At 51.1% G+C, this 14,857-nt stretch overlaps 1 protein-coding gene across 2 annotated transcripts in view; it reads right to left on the bottom strand.

Annotated features, from left to right (window-relative positions):
* The window catches only part of PSMD1 (proteasome 26S subunit, non-ATPase 1), a 91,382-nt gene that overhangs the window by 21,144 nt on the left and 55,381 nt on the right, over positions 1-14,857 (bottom strand). For both annotated transcript variants that reach the window (XM_077348073.1, XM_077348072.1), the window contains exons 17-18: positions 12,331-12,445; positions 5,452-5,568 (exon numbers count right to left, since the gene is read on the bottom strand). In XM_077348073.1, the coding sequence (XP_077204188.1) occupies positions 5,452-5,568; positions 12,331-12,445 (232 nt within the window). The remainder of the gene's footprint in view (positions 1-5,451; positions 5,569-12,330; positions 12,446-14,857) is intronic.

The raw sequence follows: 14,857 nt of genomic DNA, 5'->3' as shown, positions 1-14,857 counted from the left end.
GCCTGCCCTAAGTTGGCCAACCGAGGGAAGCAGCCACCGCCTTGGCATTCTTCCTCTCCTCTTCCGTCACTCGCGGGCTCAGAGGCAAGCTCCACCCGAGACTGGCCGTTTCACCATGTTCCTGTAACTGTGCCGCCTGTACGTTTGCCAGGAACAGGGCTACGAGACTGGGAAAAAGTTCTGTTTGGTTTATATTGATCTATTCAGGGCACCAAGTCGCCATGTACGCCTCAGGGGTTCTGGCCAGTCCTTCTCCTTCAAGGAATGGCCGGCAGCAGCTTCTCTGTTCCTGATTCAAAGACGCCTTTAAAGTATTAGACCGTGACAGAGCCGTGGAGTACAGCGGCCACCGGGCCAGGCTAGGACAAACTCTGTCAACTTTTTTTACCACCGAGAAATCCCTGAAACATTCTTCAGACTTGGAGAAACCCCAGAAGTGGCGCGATTGTGCAGAATGTGGCTGGGAAGCAGAGCTATGGACACGCCCACCCAGGGCCCCTCCCCTTCCCGCCCCCTCCAGGGGCCATATATGCTCATATCACCCAATAATTTTTTAACAAATTAAAAAAATATATTAAAAATTAATTAAGTTCCACCCATTCGGCAAAACCTTCCAGAGGTGTCAAGAAACGCCAAGGTTAACCAAACCCTGGTTGAGAAAGTCAAGGCTAGGATCGGAGAGATCCAGGTGCGAATCCCCACTCTGTCAAGAAGCTTGCTGGGTGACCTTGGACCAGTTTTTCTCTCTCTCTCTCTTTTTTCTCTTCTTAACCTACCTCAAAGAGCTGTTGTTCAGATAAAAGGGAGGGAAGGAGAAGGATGTAAATCAATTTTGGTCGCTGCTGGAATGCAAGGTGCGGCATAAATGAAGTACAATTAAAAATGGCATCGGCAAATGCGCCAGATATTGTCCTCACTGCCTCTCTGCTGCCAGGAAGAGGCCGTCAAAGAGCCCTGGATGGGCAGCTTCACAGCAACAGGCGCACAGCGGAGCGGGTCCTCCTACATTCCGGCTGAGTACGATCGATCCACTGCCTGAGGTCATCCCCCTGTTTGCCTTCAGAGGAGAAAAACTGCTCTTTGGGAAATATGTCGATCCTGCCTTCTGTCTTTAGACCAGGCTTTCTCAACCAGGGTTTTAAAATAAATATATAAATCACTTTCACCTGGAGTAACCCCTCGGGGTCTGGAGTAACCCTGCCTGCTCAGTTCAGGTCCAGGAGCACTTGAGAGACCAATGCAATATTGGGGCGTGTAAACTTTCGAGAGTCAAAGCTTACCCTTGGTCAGACACCTCTGAGCCTCGAAAGTTGGGCCCCTGAACATCTCCGCTGCTACTGGACTCAGACCTAATTCTTCCTCTTGACCACGCCTACTCCCTGAAACTATTATCAATTTAAACTAAAGCATTTCTGGAGCACCTTTTCTCCCCCCCCTCCAAACAGGTGGCGAACTGGCCAGAGCATCAAATGGGACAAGCGGCAGGGCTGTCTCTGCGTGTGAGCGTTCGGAATACACATAAAACACACATTAAAAAAAAGTTTCCACAACACAGTCAGCTAAACTCAGCCGTCCCGTCAACGGGCCTTAAAGTCGAAGGGAGCACATTGTACTTATAAACGGCCTTGTGCCCAGATTTACCTCCTCGGGAATGTTAAGTTTTATTGGCCAATGAAACACAAAGAGGCTCTCGTTTCTCGGGCCAAAATAAAAATGCGGCACATGTTACGAGGGCATTCTTTCCCAGACGGGAACCAAACAAATCCTGTTGCAGGAGCCTCAGCATAAGAAGCTGCCTAGAGTAGCGATCCCCAACCTGCGGGCCGCGGACCACGTGTGGTCCTTCGACTAATTGGAGGTGGGCCCCGAAGGACGCCTTCTCCCCCCTCCCAGGCCCTTTACTTCATCCCCCCCAGCCCTTTACAACACACTTCATTGTTGTGGCGTGTCTGTATCTTATTTTGAAGGGATGTTTAAACATGACCATAGCGACCAGAGAGTGTTAGGGCAGCGGTTGAGAGTAGAGGAGCAAACTACCCCCCCATCGGGCCTCAGTAAAAGGCATTGACTGGTGAGTGGTCCCCGGCGTTGAGTGGTCCCCGGTGATAAAAAGGTTGGGGACCACTGGCCTAGAGCATCAGTCTGTCAACTTCAGTTTTTATATCCCACTTTTCACTGCCCAAAGCTTACAATGGCCTTCCCTTCCTCTCCCCACAACAGACACCCTGTGAGGTGAATGAGGCTGAGAGAGCTCTGAGATTCCTGCTCAGTCAGAACAGCTTTATCAGTGTTGTGGTGAGCCCAAGGTCACGTGGAGGAGGAGCAGGGAATCAAGGAGAAGAAGAATTGGTTCTTATATGCCGCTTTTCTCTACCCAAAGGAGTCTCAAAGCGGCTTCCATTCGCCTTCCCCTTCCTCTCCCCACAACAGACACCCTGTGAGGTGGGTGAGGCTGAGAGAGCCCTGAGATTACTGAAGAAGAAGAGTTGGTTCTTATATGCCGCTTTTCTCTCTCCGAAGGAGTCTCAAAACTGCTTCCATTCGCCTTCCCTTCCTCTCCAAACAACAGACACCCTGGGTCGGGGCTGAGAGAGCCCTGAGATTCCTGCTCAGGAAGAACCCCTCAAAAAGGACTGTGAAGCGCCCAAGGTCCCCCAGCTGGCTGCCTGTGGAGGAGGAGCGAGGAATCAAGCCCAGCTTTCCAGGTGAGAGGCCCCAGCTTTCAACGACTACACCATCCTAAGGGGGGGAGATTCATAGAATCATGGAGTTGGAAGGGGCCTCCGGGGTCATCGACTCCGATCCCCTGCAGAACGCAAGAGATTCACGCCTAGAGGAGTACATCAGATCAAGGTGTGAATAGACCCTTCGCCATGTCCTACGGCAGGAGTAGTCAACCTGTGGTCCTCCAGATGTGCATGGACTACAATTCCCATGAGCCCCTGCCAGCATTTGCTTGCAGGGGATCATGGGAATTGTAGTCCATGAACATCTGGAGGACCACAGATTGACTACCCCTGTCCTATGGTTTGGCTGAACAGCCATGGCAGCCCGACCATGCAGACCAACCCATGCAGACCAAGCTGGCTGCTTTCAATCACCGTGAAAGACTTGGGATGTCCGTGCCTTATGTTACCGCAGAACGGCCTTCTGGAAGTCGAACGCTTCTGGCAGGAAGAGCGTCTTTTATAAAAGTTGTGGCAACGGCTTAGAGCAGGTCGTCTGGTTCCAGGAAGCTCAACATGTCTGACAGCAAAGCAGTACGCTACTCCAATCCAGACGGATGAAAATGCGCTCAGGAATGCCACGCATACCATCGGCTCTGGCAGGGCCGGTTTGTTATAACCCGCCCGATCCCCAGTTTGGGATCCCATCAAATGTGAGGCAACGAAAATGCCTCAAGCGTGAATGAAAGAGGTGGGGCAGCCTCCTAGACAGCAGAGCCTTCCCGGAATGTCTCCGTGCGGAAAATTTCAAAATATGAGTCAGCAGCACGAAGCCGACGCTGTTTTAGACTGACCGGCGTTACCCGTAATTTCGCTAGAAAACCCTGCCCCGAGGGCCAGGTGGAGATGGCGAGCGGCTGGGTCCATACCTAGGCCGGAGGCCATGATCTCCTGCTCAGGATCCAGTGGATCCATGCCTAGAGATGATGGCGGGAACCAGGAGAGCATCGCTGGCAGTCTTCAAGTAATATGAAGTTGACTTTCACAGAATCAGGCCATCAGCCCCTCAAAGCCAGTCTTAGGAAAGTCTGCTTAGACTGGCAGTGGCTCTCCAAGGTCTCAGGCATAGGGGCTCCCACAAGGCCTAGTCCCAGATCCTTCAGCTGGATGTGCCAGGGATTCAATCTGGAACCTTCCGCCTACAAAGCAGAGGCTCTGCCAGTGAACCTCAGTCCCTCCCCAGGAAGAGACCTGCTGGATCAGACCAGAGGCCCACCTAGTCCAGCATCCTGCCTCACCCAGTAACTAACCAGTTTCTCTAGAGGGCCAGCAATGGGCACAGAGATAGAGGCTTCCCTAAGAACATCAGAAGAGCCCTGCTGGGTCAGACCAGGGAGGGTCCATCTAAGAGACAGAAGGTGAGTGGTCCTATATAAGATAAAAAAGAAGGCAAGAAAGGCCCAAAGAGGCTCACTATCTAACCGATGAGAGGGTAGGGCCAGTTGCAAAATGAGAGAATTCTCTCAACCCTTTCCCTCCCAGGTCCTCTTTCACAGAGAATTACAAGGCCCAGCAGGACAAATCAGTCCAGTGGCACCTTTAAGACCAACAAAGTTCAATTCATAGGGGACCCATGTTCAGCCTTTGCTCAAGCAGCTGCACTGGTTACCAGTCTGTTTCCAGATCAGGTTCAAGGTTTTGGTTCTAACCTTTAAGGCTATACGTGGCTTGAGTCCTATATACTTGAGGGACCGCCTACCTCCTTATGCCCCCTCTGAACTCTGGAATCTGATGATCCTAGGACCCTGGGAAGCACGCCTGGCCTCAATAAGGGCCAGGGCTTTCTCTGTCCTGTCCTTACCTGGTGGAATGAGCTCCCTGAAGAGCTGCGGGCCCTGTCGGAGCTCTCTGAGTTCCGCAGGCCCTGCAAAACTGAGCTCTTCTGCCAGGCATTTGTCTGAGGCCGGGAGGTGGTCCCAAGGCTTTAAGACTGGGCTCCCCTCTCCCCTTAGAGGCAGGAGCCAGTAATAGAACCCTCAAACTGATCTACCCCTGCGACACCATCCCCATCATCCATCTGCCCATCTTTGGACCACCCAGTGGGCCTGTGTGGGATGCATTCTTACCAGATTATTTTGCCACCAATTGTGAATGAGTTTTTAGTATATTGTTTTAAGGGGATCTTAATGGGAATTTTAATGTTATGGATTGTGTTGTCAAAAATGTAAACTGCCGTGAGCCAGTTCTCTGCCAGCGGCGGACATACAAATCCAACACGCAAATAAATATAAATAAATAAACAAAAGCTTTCATATGAGTGCCACTTCATCAGATATCCAACAAGGTAAAGGTCTTTCACATCAACTATTGCATGATCCTTTTACCTAGAGATGGCAGAGCCTGAACCCGTGACTTTCTGTTCGCCTTGTTACACAACCCTTGCCCTTAACGCAGGGGTAGTCAACCTGTGGTCCTCCAGATGTTCATGGACTACAATTCCCACGAGCCCCTGCCAGCATTTGCTGGCAGGGGCTCGTGGGAATTGTAGTCCATGAACATCTGGAGGGCCACAGGTTGACTACCCCTTCTTTAACGGATCCACAGGACTTGAATCTGCATGATGCAAGCAACGCAAAGCATCGTCCCAAGAAAACCCAGGAAAACCCTGCAGGTTTTGAAGCTCAGGGCCCAGTGATCTGCGAAAGGAAGCCATTCCCCGAAAAACAGCTGTCGTTGCTGCTGCCGTCATCTGCCGTACCTCGCTGGCCGGAGAGCCGTCACTCACCTTTGGACACAGGATCTCTGTCTGCTGGATCATGATAAGGGCAGAGGCAATCAGGGCCCCCTGACGTACGTAGTTCACGGGATCGTTTGTCATGGGCTCCAGCAAATTAATTGCTTCCTATTGGAAAGAGATAAAAAGAGAGGGGGGGAGGGGAGGGGAGGGGGGAGGGGGGAGGAGAAAGCGCACAGAATATTAACCTTATTACTCTTCCAAACACCAGGCTTTCGTCAGGATAATCAGTTTAGGAACTTTGAGTGAGCCAAGAGACGGAGCCTCGCTTATTGTATTTATACGGTTTGTCCGGTGCAGCGATAGCAGGACACGGAGGATGAAAACAGTGAATAAAAAAAGCAAAAAGGCGGGGGCGGTGGGGGGGGAGCAGCAGCAACAGCAGCAGCAGCAGCGAGGACTCAATTTCAGCCCCAGAAGGGCGGTGATGGATGGAAGGCCGGGCTTAAGGAAATATGCAGGGCCTTGGAAGCAGAGGTGTGAGAAGAGGCAAGCGGGCGATTTGCTCCGCTTATAAATGATGCCTATATTAGGCAAGGAGAAACCGGCTTTAAGGAAAAGAAAGAGCGCACGCCGAGCCAGGCAAGGGGGTGAACAGGAGCGTCTCGCTTGGCAGAGACTTCCAATGCTTTGGAGGGGGGGGGGGGTTGTTAAACGCACCTCTGCCACCTGCTTTCCATAAGAAGCAGAACAAGCAGGGCTTCCGAGGGCCGAGGGCCTGGCGTCTCCTAACTTCTCTTCTGAGCCTGCGGGCATATTTGGAATTCTGGAACGGCATGGTGGATGCAGCCGCACCATGGCTGCCCAAGGAGGCGGAGCCAGGGGTCAAACGATGGCCGCAGCTTCGCCTCAGTTGCATGATGCGGATCCTGCTGGCGGCTGAACCAAAAACTAACCAGCCCATCGAATGTCCAATGGCCAATCAGAAGGCTCGTTGGGCAAAAGCCCTACCTGGCCCCTCCCATTTTGAAGGCAGCAGGGAAAGAGGAAGACCTAACAGGAGATGGGTTGACTCAGTCAAGGAAGCCATGGCGCTTGGTTTGAAAGACCCAGGCTGGGAGGGTTTGGAGAACATGGATGTGCATTGGCCGTAAGTCAGAGGTGACTTGACAGCTCCTCTCTCTCTCTCTCTCTCTCATACACACACACACACACACACACACACACAAACATACACACAAACACACACTCACACACAGTAAATATTGTTTAAAGGGTTGCTTGTCAGGGCTAGCCAAACTTTCAGGTGTCCCTGGACTACAATTGCCATGGCCCTCTGCCAGTGTGGCCAATTGGCAGGGACTCATGGGAATTGTAGTCCATGGACACCTGGAGAGCCAGTCTGGCCAGACCTGCTTTGAAGGTTTTGATCGTTTGCCAACTTGTGGAGCCTACCCTGGGTGGAAAGGTGGTACAAAAGTCTTTTCAACACGTAAAACGAAACAATAACAACAATAATAATTTTATTGTTACAATCTGCTCTATTTGGCTGAGGTTGCGGCAGGGCAAGCAGCTTGGCCGGGGGGGGGGGCATCTACACAACAGCCTTGCAGGGTAGATCAAGATAGAGTGTTCGTTTGCAGCGGAAAAGAGCAAGATCGGCATGGTGGGACAAGAGGCAGAGCTGAACGGAGAAACCCCAGAAAAAAAACATTGGTCAGTTTTGGTTCAATTTCTGTGAAAGAACCCTTGCCTAATTTTATGGTTGGGGGTCACCACACCAGGAGGAACTGGATTAAAGGGCCGTGGCATTAGGATGGTTGAGAACCGCTGCTCTAGTGGGACCGAAATGAGTTATTTAATCAAAGGATTTCTAGACAGCTTTTCCACCCAATTTGAGGCCTTCAAGGCAGCGCACATTAAAACATGACATCAAAACACTCCGGACATTAAACAGCCTTTAAAACATATATATTAATCTTAATCTCGTCTCTATGGTATCGGGACAGGGGTGCTCCAGGTTAGCAGAAAGGCAGCCCACTGACTTGAGATCCTCCCTGTCTTGGACAAATTTTGAAATATTTATTTATTCCTTCGTTTTCACAATATTATGCTGCCCTTTCCTGAGAATTCAAGGTGGCCCACAATGTATTTTTTTAATTTTAGCACAAGTCTTTTGAAAAATGTAGTTTATTGCATTTGATGATTATTATTCACGTTGTGGGGCCCCTTGAGTTCCCTTAAGGCAGTTAACAAACTATAAATAAATATAAAAACACATACAAATATAGACACAAAGGCATGTGTCCTCTCCTCACAAAGGGAGGAGAGCTAAGAAGAGTAAAAGAAAAAGAGAGAAGGGCTGCTTTCTTTATGCCCTGCTCTTCACTACCCGAAGGAGTAGCTTGCAAACGCCATTCCCTTCTGCTCCTCACAACAGACACCCTGACAGATAGGTGGGGCTGAGAGAGCCCTGAGAGAACTGTTCTGCAAGAACAGCTCTAAGAGAACTCTGACTAGCCCAAGGTCACCCAGCTGGCTGCATGTGGAGGAGCAGGGAATGAAACCTGGCTGTCTAGATTAGTCTGCTGCTCTTAACCACGACACCACGATGGAACATCAGACAAAACACAGAAGTCTTAGTTCAGTTTCCCTCCAGTTTGGCCCAGGAGTCCTGGACAGGTTCTTTTGCTTTCTCTGGACACACAGCAGGGGTCACTCAGTGAGGGGTGGCAGCCGCGGGGAAGGCAGTTGTGAATTTCCTGCACTGTGAAGGGGCCAAACTAGAGGATTGCAGAGGTCCATTCCAACTCTAAGTTTCTATCCTTCACTGGTGTTCGGGCCCCCTGAGTTTGGACGCAGCGTTAGAGCTGTCGATGGCTGCCCCTGGTTGCCACCTGGGATTTTGACCATCAACCACTGGTCACTATCGGGACCCAATGCCAGAGGGCCAAAGCATGGGAGGAGTTTGCATCTAGAATTATATACTGCCAGTTTTATGCTAGAGATCTTGGAGAATGTTAATATTGGGGTGTTTTTATGGGTTATTTGTTTTTATGTTTTTATATTAATTCCGTGAACCGCCGCGAACCAGCCTGCTGGGAGCAGCAGTCTACAAATCAAACTAATAAATAAATAGAACAGAACAAAACTTGATAACTTTGGGGCCAAGACCAAGAAGAAAGCACTTTCTGGGTTTGTGATCTGCCCAGGTTCAGATTTTCCGGGGGAGGGATCTGAAGCGGGGCACCCAAAACTGACCAGAGTGAAAGGGAAGGTTCCTAAAGGAGAAGGCACCAAATGGCTGCCCCAAAATGGCTGCTGCAGGACGCGGAGCCAGCCAAAAAATGGCTGCCACAGCTTAGAACATAGAGTTGGTAGGGGCAATACAGGCCATCTAGTCCAATCCCCAGCTCCTCCTTGCAGTAAGATTCATCAGGCTCAGCGGTGGGAGCTGAACCAGAGAACTCGCTTGACCAAGCCAAAGCCCAACTTGAGCGACTGCTCACGTATTTGAAAGGTTGTCATTTGGCGGAGGGCAGGATGCTGTTCCCATTGGCTGCAGAGGAGAGGACACGCAGTAATGGGTGTAAACTACAAGTACAACGATATAGGCTAGATATCAGGGGGAAAAATTTCACAGTCAGAGTAGTTCAGCAGTGGAATAGCCAGCCTAAGGAGGTGGTGAGCTCCCCCTCACTGGCAGTCTTCAAGCAAAGGTTGGATACACACTTTTCTTGGATGCTTTAGGATGCTCTGGGCTGATCCTGCATTGAGCAGGGGGTTGGACTAGATGGCCTGTATGGCCCCTTCCAACTCTGTGATTCTAGGATTCTATGACACGACTTTTTATTTTATGGCACGAGCATTCTGAAGCCGCCGCTCCAATTAGCCAAAGAAAGACGCATTTTACAAAGCCGGGGCTGTATTTTTGTGCATTTATTGGCCTCCTCCTCCTCCTCTTCCCTCGCTGTGTGAGATCACAACTATTTATAGAGGACGCGTGATGGAAGTGCCTCTTTGGCCTAACTAAAAGCTTAACTTCATTTCCAATCTCCCAAGTTCTAACAGATTAACTTGGCCTTTCAAATATGCTGATGCAAAGCCCAGAAGACAAACTGATGTAAACAGATGCTCAGCGATCCCTTGCGCCAAAGATAAACAGCGTGGTGCATGGTGTGGCCCTGTGCCCAAGCAGGTTCCATTGGCTGGCCCCCAACAAATTATGGGGTAAAGAAAACAGACCTGCTTGGACCGTGTAATGACAGGTTGGTTCAGGGCAGGCAGATCTCCGCGATGAACAAAGGAGACCCAAATGGCATGTGATCTAGGCCTCTACATCAGAGGGCCCCAGTGAGGTGCTTGAGGCACCTTGGTGCATGCCAAATCTTATTAGGAAATGGGTGGGCCAGGTGGAACTTTTGCCCAGCAAGGTTTCTGAATGGCTGTGCAAGTTTCTTTTACGAATGTTGATGTAGTAGAGCAGGGGTAGTCAAACTACGGCCCTCCAGATGTCCATGGACTACAATTCCCAGGAGCCCCCTGCCAGCACTCGCTGGCAGGGGGCTCCTGGGAATTGTAGTCCATGGACATCTGGAGGGCCGCAGTTTGACTACCCCTGTAGTAGAGGATGCCATGTGACTGAAGGAATGCTCAGAGGCCGGGGTACCAAGCCCTGGGAGGAAAGGCAGAGGGACTGGGGATGGTTCAGCCTGGGGAAGAGGAGGCTGACAGGGGACAGGATGGCTCTCTTCAAGTATCTGAAGGGCTGTCCCTTGAAGGAGGGCACGGAAAGGTTCACCTTGGCAGCAGTGGAGAGGACCCACAGTCATGGATTTAAATGACACAGAGAACGATATCGGCTAGATATCAGGAAAAAAATTTCCACAGTCAGAGTAGTTCAACTATGGAATTAACTGCATAAGGCGGTAGGGAGCTCCCTCTCACTGGTGGTCTTCAAGCAGTGGCTGGACAGTTACTTTTCCTGGATGCTTGAGGCTAATCCTGCCTTGAGTAGGGGGTGGGACTAGGATGCCTGGATGGCCCCTTCCCACTCTAGGATTCTAGGAGTCCAGTTCAGTAGTGGAAGGGGCTGCCTAAGGAGGTGGGGAGCTCCCCCTCACTGGCCGTCTTCAAGCAGAGGATGGATAGATAAGTATCCTGGATGCTTTAGGTTGATCCTGCATTGAGCTGGGGATTGGACTAGATGGCCTGTATTGCCCCTACCAACTCTATGTTCTAAGCTGTGGCAGCCATTTTTTGGCTGGCTCCGCGTCCTGCAGCAGCCATTTTGGGGCAGCCATTTGGTGGCTGTGCCCATTGCTCCGAGTCAGAATTCCAAAGGTGCCTGCAGGGTCAAAATGGTCGGGTAGCCCTGCTCTCCGTTGCAGGTTCTCGATCGGCATCGTCCGTAAAGGCAGCGGCACCCTGGAGTGAATGCCTGAGACAAGGGAAGGAGATCAGCGCAGGCCTTCCCCGGAACTGGGCCTTTCCAAAGGAAGAATGGGTCGATATCCTACAACTGGAGATATCCTACACTGGGTTGTACCACTGCTCCCATCTGAAGATCTGTTCTTTTGTACCCCGCTTTTCTCTCCCCAAAGGAGTCTCCAAGTGGCTTCCCACCGCCTTCCCTTCCTCTCCCCACAGCAGACAGCCCCTGCAAGGGAGGTGGGGCTGGGAGCGCTCTGACAGAATTCTCAAACTGCAGGAGAGGAGTTACCATTCTGCGTCCTGCCTTTTGTGAAAAGCGTCCTATGAATGATAACCTGCCCGAAGCTCCCTGAACGCGGCCAACTAGGATGATGAGGGAAGGGTGTGACTGGGAATGTCCTCCCTCCAGTATGCTCACGTCTGGCTCGAAGCAGAGGAGCCTTCCAAAGGTTTGGCTCAGGGGGTGTTTGAGACCCTGGCAACTGAACTTGGGACCTTCTGCGTGCAAAGCACAAAGACGTAGCCCTCCCCTCCTCGACCCGCTGTGCCTCCACCTCCCTTTTGCAGCTCTGTTTATTGTATCTTTTATGGAAAGGTTCAGAAATAGATGTATTGTCTTGGCAGTAGCATGTGCGAAAAAGATCTAGGAGTCTTAGTAGATCATACATTGAATATGAGTCAGCTGTGTGACTCAGTGGCTAAAAAGGCAAATGGGATTTGGGGCTGTATCAAACAGATCACGGGAGGTGATGGTACCGCTTTACTCTGCTCTGCTTTGGCCTCACTTGGAGTCCTGTGTTCAGTTTTGGGCACCCCAGTTGAAGAGGGATGTTGACAAACTGGAACGTGTCCAGAGTAGGGCAACGAAGATGGTGAGGGGTTTGGAGACCAAGACGCATGAAGAAAGGTTGGGGGAGCTTGGTCTGTTCAGCCTGGAGAGGAGATGATTGAGAGGGGATCTGATAACCATATTAAAGTATTTAAAAGGGTGCCATATGGAGGATGGAGCAGAGTTGTTCTCTCTTGCCCCAGAGGGACAGACCAGAACCAATGGGATGAAATTAATTCAAAAGAAATTCCATCTAAACCTCCGGAAGAAGTTCTGACAGAGGGGTTTCTCAGTGGAACAGGCTTCTTTGGGAGGTGGTGGGTTCTCCATCTTTTAAGCAGAGGCTGGAGAGCCATCTGACGGGGAGGTTGATTCTGTCAAGGCTTAAGGGGGTGGCAGGTGACAGTGGAGGAGCGAGAGGGCTGTGAGTGTCCTGCATAGTGCAGGGGGTTGGACTAGATGACCCAGGAGGTCCCTTCCAACTCTAGGATTCTATGATTCTATGTATCGATCTCAGAAGCAACATCACACATAAAGGTTAAGGGCCTCGCAGGGTGCAGTTAAGAGAGGAGGCAACCGATTGGAGAGTTCCGAACCCCAAAACCTAGACTTCTAGAAGAAGCAGATCAACAACAACAGACTCGGCGGTTTTGGTTTCTTGGTCTTACCTTATTTCCTGTCCCAGCACAGCAGATTCCTAGGGCCATGGCTGCCCCATAACGGACATGGGGGTTATAGCTCTCTGACAACAGGGAAACGACACTGGGACACTGTTCAGGCGTCCTGTGGGAGAAGCCAAAAAGAAGGGAGACATGCTGAATTTTATCCGAATAGGAAAAACCCAACCCTGACAGGTCAACACCACTGAGGTAAAATGGAAATGCACCCTGACTAATTTCCCCTAAGAAGAGATACTATAATGTGCCAAAAAGGAAAAGAAAAAAGCAACTAAAAAGATTAAGGGGATGAAACTCTTTCTCTATGAAGAAAGGTTAAAGAGGAAGAAGTTCCTGACAGTGAGAACGGTTTCTCAGTGGAACAGGCTTCCTCGGGAGGTGCTGGGTTCTCCATCTTTGGAGATTTTTAAGCAGAGGCTGGAGAGCCATCTGATGGAGAGGCTGATTCTGTGAAGGTTCAAGGGGTAGCAGGTGACAGGGGATGAGCACTAGAGTTAGGATCATAAAGTTGGAATGGACCTCCTGGGTCATGTAGTCCAACTCCCTCCACTATGCAGGACACTTGTGTGTCCTGCACAGTGGAGGGGGTTGGACTACATGACCGAGGAGGACCATTCCAACTCTATGATTCTATGTTTCTAGTTCAGGGCTCTTTTGCTTGGGGAAACAACAGCTGAGTGGTGACGTGAGAGAGGCTGACAGAATAAGGAAGTGGAGAAAGAAATCCTTTCCTCCCTTTCTCACAAGACAAGAACTTGGGGGCGCTCCATGAAATGAAGGAGCAGGAGGCTTAGAACGGAGAAAAATAAGTCCTTCACCCAAAGAGCCATTCACTTGTGGAATTCACTGCCGCAGGAAGTGGTGGCGGCTAGAAGCAGAGGCAGCTTCAAGAGGGGAGGGGAGAAACATCTGGAGCAGAGGCCCATCAGTGACCATCAGTGGAACACTCTCTGGGGCAGGGAGGCTCTGTCTCCTTGGTGCTTGGGGGGCAACAGGTGGGTGGGCTTCTGTAGTTCTGGCCCCGCTGGGGGACTGTAAGCAGGGGCTTCCTGATGGCACCTGAGATTTGGGTTACGGTGTGACACAGAATGTTGGCCTGGAAGGGTTATTCGCCTGACCTAGCACGGCTTCTCTTCTGTTCTCATCTCGGGGATTTTGCGGCTGCTTTCTGTAGGCTCCCTCAATTAGCACCCTGCAGAGAGAGCAGAGGCTTGGCGTTCAAACCGTCCGCGCCCGGCCTCCTCTACAAAGCCCGTAGCAGGAATATTGATATCCACATATTTGGCCACCTCCTCTGCAAACGCCAGCTCAAAAGCGGACCCCAAAATGAGCCACCGGGGAGAAAGTGTGATGACCCCTGAATGAACAAATCGTTCCCCGTGGAGACGGCTTACAGTCAGCATGGCCACGACACCTTCTGCATGTGCACGCCTTTGGCAATTGCTCAGCAGAGAGGTTGCTGGAGGAGGGGGGGGGCACAGTAGGCAGCGGAGACAGGAATTGGTAACGCTGAAGAGCGCCAAGATCTACCGGCCTTAATCAAATCACACCCCCCAAAACAGCTTCATTTCGAGAAAACGCCTCCCGGCAAGCGGCTTTCCGACACATTTGAGATGCCAAGAAGATTCCCAGACAGCCGGTGCTGGCGGACTCCTTAGACAAGTCTACAAGGCAAAGGAATACCCAAAAACCCACGTCTGCTTCAAATTAGCTGAAGCGGTCAAGCCCCCCCCCCCCCCCCCCGACCAGATTGGGTTCAACGCAGAGGTGCTTAGAAGGCAGGGAGGGGGGGCTGAGCTATAAAATCGGGCTTCTAAAAGGGACAGTAAAGTAGAACGTCAGAGGCTGGTTTGAGAAACAAGGAAAGAGCAAAACCTCCGTTTTTACGCCCGCAGAAGTCCCCTTGCAAAGCATCAGGATCGCAGTCATGATCTGCAACCTACAGGGTGTTTGTTAAGCCTCAGGTGGTTTCAGCCAAAGCATCTCATGAAGCTGCCTTCTACGGAATCAGACCCTGGGCCCATCCAAGTCAGTCATGTCGACTCAGACTGGCAGCTGCTCTCCAGGGTCTCAGGCGGAGGTCTTCCCCACCCCCTCCTGCCTGGTCCTTTTAAACCGGAGGTGCCGCTGGGGATTGAACCGGGGACCTTCTGCATGCCTGAGCCGCTGCCTTTCTAAACCCTGCCACTCTGCAGGTCAGCCGCTCCCTATAAGCTAACACCTGCAGGCTGCAACTTGATCTCAGTCATCCACATCAACGCAGTGCGAAATTGGGGGTTGATATCATTTTAAGCCAGGCTTTTATCTTTATGAATCGTCGTCTTATTGAGGCTTTAAACTGCTCCAAGACAGTTAACTGAGAGGGGTGGTAAACAAACAAGAAAGCAAGAAAACAAGGGGGTTCATAGTTTCAGTTGCCCTTTTCTGCACCTTATCCAAACCTACAATTCCCCCCCCCCCCCAGGTGCCGTGACCAGAGCTGCGTCCGGTATCCCAAGTCCATCCTGGAGGAGGGCAG

Source organism: Paroedura picta, chromosome 8, assembly GCF_049243985.1.
Source record: "Paroedura picta isolate Pp20150507F chromosome 8, Ppicta_v3.0, whole genome shotgun sequence".
In the NCBI taxonomy this organism is placed as follows: domain Eukaryota; kingdom Metazoa; phylum Chordata; class Lepidosauria; order Squamata; family Gekkonidae; genus Paroedura; species Paroedura picta.
Note: the sequence above shows the minus strand (reverse complement) of the source record. Positions and strands in the feature narration are given on the sequence as shown.